The sequence below is a fragment of the Bison bison genome, unplaced genomic scaffold (assembly GCF_000754665.1).
Source record: "Bison bison bison isolate TAMUID 2011002044 unplaced genomic scaffold, Bison_UMD1.0 scf7180017864360, whole genome shotgun sequence".
NCBI lineage: Eukaryota > Metazoa > Chordata > Mammalia > Artiodactyla > Bovidae > Bison > Bison bison.
The window spans coordinates 722,432-734,202 of record NW_011494932.1 but is presented as its reverse complement, the minus strand read 5'-3'; the positions used below and the strand labels follow the sequence as shown (position 1 = coordinate 734,202).

The window sequence follows — 11,771 nt, the reverse complement described above, 5'->3', positions numbered from 1 at the left end:
CAGAGACATTACTTTGCCAACAAAGGTCTGTCTAGTCAAGGCTATGGTTTTTCCTGTGGTCATGTATGGATGTGAGAGCTGGACTGTGAAGAAGGCTGAGCACTGAAGAATTGATGCTTTTGAATTGTGGTGTTGGAGAAGACTCTTGAGAGTCCCTTGGACTGCAAGGAGATCCAACCAGTCCATTCTGAAGGAGATCAGCCCTGGGAGTTGTTTGGAAGGAATGATACTAAATCTGAAACTCCAGTACTTTGGCCACCTCATGCAAAGAGTTGACTCATTGGAAAAGACCCTGATGCTGGGAGGAATTGGGGGCAGGAGGAGAAGGGGACGACAGAGGATGAGATGGCTGGATGGCATCACTGACTCAATGGACGTGAGTCTGAGTGAACTCCGGGAGTTGGTGATGGACAGGGAGGCCTGGCATGCTGTGATTCATGGGGTCGAAAAGAGTCGGACATGACTGAGCTTCTGAACTGAACTGAACTGAACTGAACTGATGGTTTCTGAGCAATAAAGTGCATAGGGTACAGGGAAAATAATTCTTCTGTAGGAAAGAATAGAAACTGTATTACCAGAGTTTCACGTCTCAGTTCCATTCAAACAGGATCTTTCTACCTCAACTAGAATTCCCAATCCACTAAAAATAATCAAGAGATAAATACTGATAATCTATATATGTCCCACTTTGCAAATGATATGTTTATTTACATACCTCCAATCTCTCAAATTTCTACTCAGATTCATGTAACTCTTTTTCACTTTCACAATACTACTATGACTGCTACTCTGCCAATAAAACAAAATCTGGAGAAGTATCTGTCTTAATCATTGTGAGCTGCCATAATGCAATACCGAAGACTGAGTGACATAAACAACAAACATTTATTTTTTTCACAGTTCTGGGGGCTAGAAGTCCAAGATCAAGGGCCAGTGTGGTAAGGTTCTAGGGAGAGCCCTCTTCCTGGCTTGCTCACAGCCACCATCTCACCACATGCCCACGTGACCTCTCTGGGAGGCATGGAGAGAGAGCATGCCCTCTGATGTCTTGTCTTGATGGTGATGGTCTTGTTGCTCAGTCATGTCCTACTCTTTGAAACTCCATGGACTGTAGCCTGCCAGACTCCTCTGTCCATGGGATTTTCTAGGCAAGAATACTGGAGTGGGCTGCCATTTCCTTATCTAGGGAATCTTTCAGATCCAGGTATCCAACTTGAGTCTCCTGCCCTGCAGGTGGTATCCTGCAGGCAGATTCTTTACATAAGGACATAAACCATAAAGACACTAATCCCATCCTGAGGGCCCCACCCTCAAGATCTCTTCTAATCCTAATTACCCCCGTTGGGGCCCCACCTCCAAGCCATCACATTGGGCTGAGGAATCCAACAAACCATATGCTGACATCATATTACTATCAACATTTATATTACATCTTTTAATGTTTTACTTTGGGATGGAGATTAATAAGGAGTCCGCAAATAAATAACTAGAACTTTGCTTGTGAAGCACAAGCATGTAGAAAGAACAGCTGGAGCTCTGAAAGCCTAACTCTTTGTTTCCAGTGAGGGTTTAGGAGACTTGTGATGGGAGGAGACACATCTCCACCAGGTGGAGAAGAGATGTGGTCAGATGTGCTGGAAGTCCAGGGCTGCCCTTCACTCGCTTTGCAGAGCCACCAGGAAGGAGCCGGAAAAGTTGGCAAGAATAAAGTGAAATTGTGTATTTGAATCGTTATTCTATTTATTCTGCTTTTATGATGAAAGGGTCTTCATGTGACTGTTCTGAGTGCCTTTGAACAGGGTAAAGACTGTTTTCTAGTGAAAACAAACAATGCACACTCCAGAGGAATTACAGTATCTGGCCTGTATTAGTTCCCAGATGGTGCTAGTGGTGAAGAACCTGCTTGCCAATATAGGAGACCTAAGAGATGCCAGTTCAATCCCTGGGTCGGGCAGATCTCCTGGAGAAGGGCATGGCAACCCACCCCAGTATTCTTGCCTGGAAAATCCCATGGACAGAGGAGCCTGGAGGGCTACAGTCCATAGGGTTGCAAAGAGTCAAACGCAACTGAAGCTACTTAACCTGCACATGCATAGCCACTTTGCAGTTTAAATAAAGAAATAGAAAAGAAATAGAGTGATCTGATTTTCCAGCAATGGAGAATATTAACTCCTGCAAAAATATGCATTTCTATAAAACTTTGAAATAGGAAATTTGTATTTCTGGACCTCTTCCGTGGTTGAAAAGGAGGCTCTTTTAATTACTTTGCCTTAAACATGCCTGTGGAGGGAGGGTGATAAGGTGGGCATGACTTGATAGTCTAAGAATCAGTCCTGTAAGTCAGGAGGAAGTCCAGAGAGAAGGGCCTGTGTTTGTGTAATACATAGCCCTATTTTTTTGTTTAACTAAAGCTGAAGAGATGTTTGTACAGACAGATGTATGTTCAAATCCTGATACTTTTTAATTATCTTTATCCTAAAGTACTGGCAACCTCATATAGTGAATATGAGGATTGCTGCTTCTGTTGCTAAGTTGCTTCAGTCGTGTCCGACTCTGTGCGACCCCATGGACTGCAGCCTACCAGGCTCCTCCATCCATGGGATTTTCCAGGCAACAGTACTGGAGTGGGGTGCCATTGCCTTCTCCCGAATATGAGGATTAAATGTGTCTAAATTTTTAAATTTATTTAAAATTTATTTTAAAATGTTTGTTCCACCAATAAGAATTTAATTAATACTAGTTGCTATGAAAGTATAAAAGGATGAAACAGATGTATCCATTATAACAAACATTTCTCTTTCATTTTCAAAGTAATATATGAGCATTTAGGTTTTTTAAAAATTAATAGTACAAGATAAGTTAATTTTTAAACGTGATGTCTCTCCAAAGATAGGAAATTGAGCATTATAAAAGTACTTAAGTTAGTAAATTGTTACTTTATTATCATGGAAAACAGAATTGTGTGTCACTAGAATGGTAATAATTTTATATGGTGTTGATACCCAGATGATTTAATTAGACTGAAGAGGATTGGAACCAGTGCACTGAAAATCTCACAACAAAAAATTTTTTCACATACAACTTTATATTTAATATTCTTTTTAAGTTTTGCTGATATTTGAAAGAATAACATGCCTATGATCCCAATTTTTTCTCTCTGTAAAATAAGTGCATTTAAAACAATTTATTCCCACTGGCTTAGCTGAATAGATAAACCTCTGATGCTACTAAATGCATGTAAAAAGAGAGAGAATAAGATTCCTTTATTTCCTTTCAGATTTTCAGACGATGCTGGTTGGTTTTCAAGAAGGCATCTAGTAAAGGACCCAGAAGGCTAGAAAAATTTCCCGATGAGAAGGCAGCATATTTCAGGAACTTTCATAAGGTAAGTCATGGTCTCTAGAATCTCTGGGGAATAACTGGACCCTTGGCAACAACTGTGGAGACATTTCTTTTGATAGATAAAATCTGCAGAGGCCATAATGCATGGCTAGGATAAAATGTCCCTGTGCTGATAAAATGCAAAAGTTATTTTTCTCCTTTATTTTAATCATCTACTGTAAATGCCAGTGTTACCTCTGCAAAATGAAAGGCTCGTTTTTATTGCTAGTTTGCAAAATGAGATGCCTCATAACTCAACCAGATCATTTCCCAAGGTGCTGAGTAGGCAGTTTCCCTCTGTTCAGGTTAATTGTGCATTTGTTACTTTGATTTTAACTGTGGGCAATGTTGAGGAGATAAAACTTTTGAGGCTGGTGTGAGCAGTGTTAATGACACTGTTAATGTACAAAGCACTTGCTGTTTACAGCTTAACAAGAAAGTGATCGTTGTGCATGCTGATATGCAGAGATGTGGCATAAATCCTATGAGTCAAATATCAATTTCCTAAAAATATGTGAGTATGAGTTGAAAGTTAAAAATATGTAAGAAGTCACCATAGAATGATGCTGAATGTACTGCTGAAAGTTATCTCTGGTGATAATGTCAAAACGAGTTAGGTATTTGATAGTAGGGTGGAGGATTCACGATCAGAATGCAGAACTGTGGAGCAGCGTTGCCTTTTGACAGAATGCCCGCATAAGCTCAGGAAAGACTTTAATTCCTTCATGCGGCAACATGGAATAAGTTACCCTGAATAAGGTAATGAGTCTGTGGAATTTATTTTATGTGATATATAGTTCTAATTTCTTCTTTTATTAAAAAATAGAGTGTGTTCCAGGGATGTGGAGGGTGACAGGGCTACATAAGCATAGCACCAAGGATTTTTTGTGAAGGACAGGGAAGCCCTGGCTTGCTACAGTCCTTGGGGTCACAAAAGTTGGGCACAGCTTAGCAACTGAACAACAAAGGTTTTACGTAGAGTGAAACTGCCCTTTTATTATAACGGTGAATGTATGCCATTATACATTTATCCAAAGCCATAAAACACACAACACCAAGAGTGAACCTTGCTCTAAAATATGAACTTTCAGTGATTATGTTGTATTAAAGTAGATTCATTCATGAGTTATAACAAATGTGCCATCTGGTGCGGATGTTACTAATGGGAGAGGCTGTCTGTGTGCGTGTGTGCGCTCAGTCATATCTGACTCTTGCGACCTCGTGGACTGTAGCCCTCCAGGCTCCTTTGTCCATGGTCCTCTCCAGACAAGAATGCTGGAGTGGGTTGCCATGCACTCCTCCAGGGGATCTTCCTGACCCAGGGGTTGAACCCATATCTCTTGTGTCTCCCGCATTGACAGATGGATTTTTTACCCCTGCATCACCTGGGAAGCCCACGTGTACATGGGCGTGGGCAGTAAAAGGGAAATCTCTGTAATTTCTGCTCAGTATTGCAGTGAACATAAAACTGCTCTAAAAAGTAAAATCTATTAAAAATAGGTTACTCAGCAATCATGTGCTAACCAATTATATTACACAAATAGCTGGCAGTCATTTGTATTACACTTGAACCTGTATCATAAGGCTTAAAACGTGAACTTCTTTAACTCTCTATGAGGTATTCTATATATTAATACACATTTACAACTGGAGAATCCAAGTTTAAGTTCCTGCCAAAGCACTTATAAGCTTATGGGAGTTTGGTTTTCTCTTGAGTACATGGATTTTAAAATCGTTATATTACATGTCTATTTTTAGAGGAAAAGATACTTGTAGCCTGAAGTCATGTTGATATTTTGTATGATGATAAAGATCGTGGCAATAGTTTTAAACCTGACTTAGTAAGAAACTGCCAGGTAAGTCTGTGACATTTAGTTTTTGAGTAAAATTTTCAAAGACTGAGCATAGTATATGTTCTTTGGATTCTGGTTAGAATACTTGCCTGCTGGTCATTGATGTATCCTGGCTACCCACTCTCTAGCCAGTGCATCTAGAATCCTCATACTCCGCCGTCTTTTACTTGACAAATGGCAATATTCCAGTATTGTAATCACTTATTAGGGTTAATAGTTTAGAGTGAGATAAGGTATCTGATTTATACCTTGCACTGGGCTCTTCACTGGGGATACTGAGATACACGTACCCTGAAAGAGTTTGTATTCCAGTAAAAAGACACACATATGCAGATAAGTTTAATTCAATATGAGTAAGTCTTAATAAATTGAAAAGAGTTGAAGTCATAAAGAGTGTGTTCTCTGACCATAAATAATTTAAATTAGAAGTTGGTGTTATCAAGTAATCTCTAATTATTTGGGAATTAACATATTCCAAGGGGTAATAATCAAAAAGGAAATGCAGTAGTCACAGAGGCTATTAGCAAATATTCTAAACTCAAAAATCATAAAATACAAGTATCAACATGTGTGGAATATAGAACTACATGAGTAATTACAGGGAAATGTATATCTGTAAGTTCCTACATTACAAAGAAACAATAAATGGAGGAGAAAATATCAATGAAATAGAAACCAAAGTAATAATAAGGAAATTTTATAGCTGCTTCCTTAAAAAAGAAGGAAACTCCATAGCTGCTTCTTAAAAAAAAAAAAGAAAGAAAGAAAGAAATTTACTTGATAAACTGTTAACCAAATTTATCAAGAAAAAAACATTTTAAAAAATCAAAGACTGCGATGAGTAGAGGGGTTATCCACTACAAATTCTACAAATATTAAAAGGATAATAAGAGTATATTGTGAGCAAATGTGATTTAAAATTTTTGACAAATTAAATGAAATAGACAAACTCCTCGAAAGACACAAACCACCCAGGCTTATTCAGTAGTTCAAGATCTAATAAAAACTTTTAACTTATAGTTCAATAATATTCCTACCAAAAAAACTTGATCTCCATATCATTTCACTTGTTAATACTATAACATATTTAAAGTGAAAAAAGAATCCACATAAATTCTTAAGGAAAATATAAAGAGGAAACCCTTTCAAACTCAGTTTATCAGACTGATAAAACCAAAACTGAAATCCAAAACTAGACAAAGATATCATATGGTTAATTTAGCAAATATTGGCCATTATTCATCTAGACTAGATATGATGGTAATTTCAATGAATTTGATAGTATTGAAGTTGGAGGTTAAAGGACAATTTTTGGGTATAGTTTGTGAAAACAGACTGGAAGTACTTATGGATTAAATGTAGTGTGTAAAAGAAGGGTTAGACTCATGTACTTGAGCAACAGAGATGAGGAATGGTACGTTTTATGACGATGAGGAAGACAGAAGAGCAGCCTTTGAGTACACATCAGAAGATTTCACTTTGCATGTATTAAATCTGAAATGTTTATTAGGTATTCAAACTAATATGTCAAGTACTCAGTTAGATAAACAGATGTGGGCTTGGGTGGGAGAAATGTCACTGTTAAAGTTATTCATTTGACTGTCATTGGCATGTTGATAGTACTTTACTCTGGAGCACTGGATAAAATGTCATTAGGAGAAAATGAAGGAAAAGGAGATAATTAACATTCCAACACTTAAAGGATTAGCAGAGGTGGAGGGTCCAGGAGAGAAAGCTGAGAACAGCAGGCAGTAAGCGCAGAAGAATAACTTGAAGGGTAGACCATTGGAAACTAAGAGAAAACTGTGCCAAAAACATTTGAACATACACTTTAAAAAAATTCTGAACGAATGTTCATCTGTGTCTTGTAGAGATTGAGAAAGGTGACAGAAGAGGGACTGGTGGATTTTTAACATGGTCTTCAATGGCTTTGCCAAGAATTTTTTCAATGAAATATGGGACTAATTTCACTTGGAGTAGCTTACATGAGATTGAGGGGGAAGAAACAGACAGCGACCCAGGCAATTATTTTCAAGATGTTTTGCGGTAAAATTGAGCCTGTGTGTAACAGATGTTTTTAAAATATGAAACGTATTTAATATCCTTGTATGCCAGTGGGAATGATCTAGTAGACCAAAGATGTGATGATTACATGTTTCCTTTGTATAATGATAGGGTTTGGTCTTGAACAGAACCGGAAAGATTTCATTTTAACAAAAAAAGAAGAAAATGACTGTAGACATAAATGGGTTAAATAAAAATTAATGTTAGAAAATTATCACTAACGCTTTTAAAACAAACACAATTTATGTATGTGAGCTTTCTCCAGTCTGTGAAAATTGAGTCATGAAAGACCCTGTGGAGCACAGTGAGAATAGGAATGGTTCATCTTCTAATAAATAACTAAACAGATATCACTGACTGTAGCTTGGAGCTTCCTAAAGCACATTAATAACTAGATTCAGTGTATGTGACAGCTAAAATTTACTTTTCTGGTGGCTGTGTTATGAAGATTAAAGTTTTCTATTATTACAACTTATCCTTCACAGCATTCGAAAGCCTAATTCTGTTTCCTAGTGATTTAAATTTCCTTTCAGAAATTTCATCTTATTTTTTCTTTGGTGATTGCAAAGTAATACCATGAAGTTAGACCAGTTTTGATATGGAAGAACAATTTCGTCATGATTCATCAGTAATAAGAAATCTTAAAGGGTGTATTCAGGAAAATATATAAATGGTCTCTTCTCTTATTTTAATACTGTTTTAGCAAGTTTTGCCTAATGCTTGACTGGCTATCTTATTATAGGCTTAGAGTAAAAAAAAAAATCACAAGCTTTGCACTTTGTATATGTTAAATTTGAAATGTCTCTTAGGCATCCAAACCAAAATATTTGTGTCAACCTCACTACTTCTCTTCTTCTTCCTACAGTCTTAACTAGCTCCATAACACTGATTTTTACTTCTTTTTTTTTCTTAATATACAGCTAGCATTATTTAAAGTCTCATTGATCATCTCTTCTATTATTCAATACTGCCATTCTTTATCACTCACACACGATAAAGTTGTACCTACCCATCAAAATTATATCCCCTTTAGGCAACTCTGATGTTGCTCAAGTTAAAGTAAAAAGTTTCCATGTAAATAGTTGCTTTCATTGGATGAGATAAGGAACGTACAGATGCATCTTGCCTATAAAAGTAATTTCCATTCTGCTACAAAAGAAAAGAGGCTTGCCCTGAATATTGGGAAGTGATGATCAAACCCAATTCAGTATAACAAATAAAGTGCTCTTTTAATAAGATATGTAAAATATTTTGGCCACCTGATGGAAGGAGCTGACTCATTGGAAAAGACCCTGATGTTGGGAAAGATTGAAGGCAATAGAAGCGGGCAGCAGAAAATGAGATGGTCAGATAGCATCACTGACTCAATGGGCATGAATTTGAGCAAACTCTGGGAGACGGTGAAAGACAGGGCAGCCTGGCATGCTACAGTCCTTGTTGTCACAAAGAGGCAGACACGACTTAGTGACTGAGCAGCAACAGCAAGACACATTGTTCTGTGAGACAACAATGTCCAGTGACAAAGTAGACACTGCAGTTCAGAAGATGAAGATAAGATGCTCTTCTTTTCCCAGGAGGGAGAGTTGCCCTCCTTCTCCATGAGTGCTGAGCCATAAATAAGATACTACCTGTGAACTCCTTGAGGCTAGAGCAGTCAGAAAATGTTGAGTTATTATCATTATTGTCTAAACTTTTTACAATCTGAGAAAGTAAGGTTACAAATAGCTAACTATAATGAAATACGATGAAATGTAATAAAAGTACAAGGGAACAGTTGTCACCTCTGGAGGACAGGACTTTCCAAGGAGCTTCTTTAGATTGCTCTGTTTTTAACAAAGCAAAATAATGGAGAGGAATGCATTATATGGGAGAAAAGGTGAATAAACATACTGATAAGTCACACTGTGTGGTGAGTTGAAGACAATCTGAGGAATCTATCTAGTGTTGGCAAAGCTTGAGAGGAGGATGGATGGTAAGCTCGAAGGACATGGATGGGGTCAGTGAGGGGTCATAAACGCCTTCCATGTGACTTTAACCTTTGTCCTTTAAGCAACAGAGCAGTTGTGAAGGGTTTTAAATGGTTTTTCGTATCATCAAATATGTATTTAGAAAAAAACAAGTTTGTGTGACATCACGTCAAATGGATAGGCTAATAGAAGATACACAGAGAAACAATGTAATTAAATGCTGTAATATTGTCATTTCCCCAAAATAGACAACATGCTCCTGAATGGAGAAAAGTGAAGTGAATGGAGAGGAGATAGATTTTGGTGATATTTTCCAGGTACAGTCAAGGAGAATTAGGAAGACTTACTGGAGATGTGGATGGACCTAGTGTCTCTCATACAGGATGAAGTAAGTCAGAAAGAGAAACAAATATCGTATATTAGTACATATCTGTGCAATCTAGAAAATGGTACAGATGAACTTGTTTCCAGGGCAGGAATAGAGATGCAAATGTAGACAACGGGCATGTAAATCAGAGGGTGGGGAGGGTGGGATGAACTGGGAGAGTGGCACTGACATGCATGCACCGCCACGTGTGAAACAGAGTGGGGACCTGCTGCACAACACAGGGAGCTCCGCGCCACACTCGGGGTGACCCGGGGGCAGGGCTGGGGAGCAGAGAGGGGTCCACGAGGGATGGGCACACATCTACATATACCTGATTCACATCATTGCACAGGAGGAGCTAACACAACACTGTAAAGCACCTGCAATAAGAAAAAACATTTAGTGACTGATCGGATGTCAGGGAAATAGAAGAGAGAGGAGTGAGACTTGATGTCTTTCAGGAACTGGATGAGGGATGGGTGGCCGTGCTGTTCACAGAGACAGGGTGAAGAAGAGGTCATTGTTCACATGTTAGATTTTGAGGTATTTATATATGGTATATTGGAGAAGGAAACGGCAATCCACTCCAGGACTATTGCCTGGAAAATCCCATGGACAGAGGAACGTGGTAGGCTACAGTCCATAGGGTCACAAAGAGTCGGACACGACAGGTATCTACTATTAAACAGTTGGAAGTGCAGCCAGATTATAGTGAAACTACCCAAGAGATCAACTGAACAGAATTCTTATGAAGATGAGAAAAGCCTTGAAGTGAAGTGAAAGTGAAAGTCACTCAGTTGTGTCTGACTCTTTGCGACCCCATGGACTATACAGACCATGGGATTCTCCAGGCCAGAATACTGGAGTGGGTAGCTGTTCCCTTCTCCAGGGGATCTTCCCAACCCAGGGATCAAACACAGGTCTCCTGCATTACAGGAGGATTCTTCACCAGCTGAGCCATAGGGGAGCCCAAGAATACTGGAGTGGGCAGCCAATCCCTTCTCCACCTGATCTTCCTGACCCAGAAATTGAACGGGGGTCTTCTGCATTGCAGGCAGATTCTTTACCAACTAAGCTATCAGGGAAGCCCCTTATCAGTATAAAATAAACCATTTTCTCTAAAAGACACTGACCTTAGTTCCAACCTTAGGGCGACATCAAGATATTTCACAGATATTTCAATTATAAATTTATCTAGAGTTACAAACCAAAAAGTGGAAACTTGGACTGAAAAAAAAAAAAACCCAGCTAATTCAAGGAATGTTAGAATATTATGAAAAGTCCCATTTAAATGAGAAACTGCTAGTAAAATAAACATGAAAATCCTAACCAGTATTATTTATAAAATGTATAGTCATTACCAAGAGTCTTTAAATATACTACTAGCTGAAAAATGTAACAATTCTAAAGAGATAATTCTAAAGTCTTCTGGAATTTTAATGCTGGAGAAGACTCTTGAGAGTCCCTTGGACAGCAAGGAGATGAAACCAGTCCATCCTAACTCTGAATGTTCATTGGAAGAACTGATGCTGAAGATGAAGCTCCAGTACTTTGGCCATGAGATGATAAGAACCGACTCACTGGAAAAGACCCTGATGCTGGGAAAGATTGAAGACCAAAGGGGAGACAAAAGATTGGAGACAACCCAGAGGATGAGATGGTTAGATTGCATGGCCGACTCAAGGAACATGGATTTGAGCAAACTCTGGGAGACAGTGGAGAACAGAAGAACCTGGTGCCCTACAGTCCATGGGGTCACCAAGAGTTGGGCACAGCGTAGAGACTGAACAACAGCAACAGCCTCCGATAGTCAGGTCAATGAAGAAAGGTCTCTGTGTGAAAACATGTGGCATATTTAAAAATCTTTGTTTTCCCTCAAGCATTGATGGTCAGTCCAATTATCAGATCACCAGAACTGGGGAAAAAAAAAAAATAGACTTCATTTTCAAGATGGCCTAAAGATATAGACCTTTATGGATTTCCCAAATTGTTCAATTTGTTAATGTTTAAATACTAAAGCTGAAACTCCAGTACTTTGGCCACCTCATGCAAAGAGTTGATTCATTGGAAAAGACCCTGATGCTGGGAGGGATTGGAGGCAGGAGGAGAAGTGGACGACAGAGGATGAGATGGCTGGAT

General features: G+C 38.6%; 1 protein-coding gene across 1 annotated transcript in view; it reads left to right on the top strand.

The window, feature by feature from the left end:
* The first annotated feature begins 1,830 nt into the window (after positions 1 to 1,830).
* The window catches only part of DOK6 (docking protein 6), a 193,480-nt gene continuing 183,539 nt past the window's right edge, over positions 1,831 to 11,771 (top strand). Inside the window, exons 1-2 of the mRNA XM_010855226.1 lie at positions 1,831 to 1,890; positions 3,278 to 3,385. Coding sequence (XP_010853528.1) covers positions 1,831 to 1,890; positions 3,278 to 3,385 — 168 coding nt within the window. The remainder of the gene's footprint in view (positions 1,891 to 3,277; positions 3,386 to 11,771) is intronic.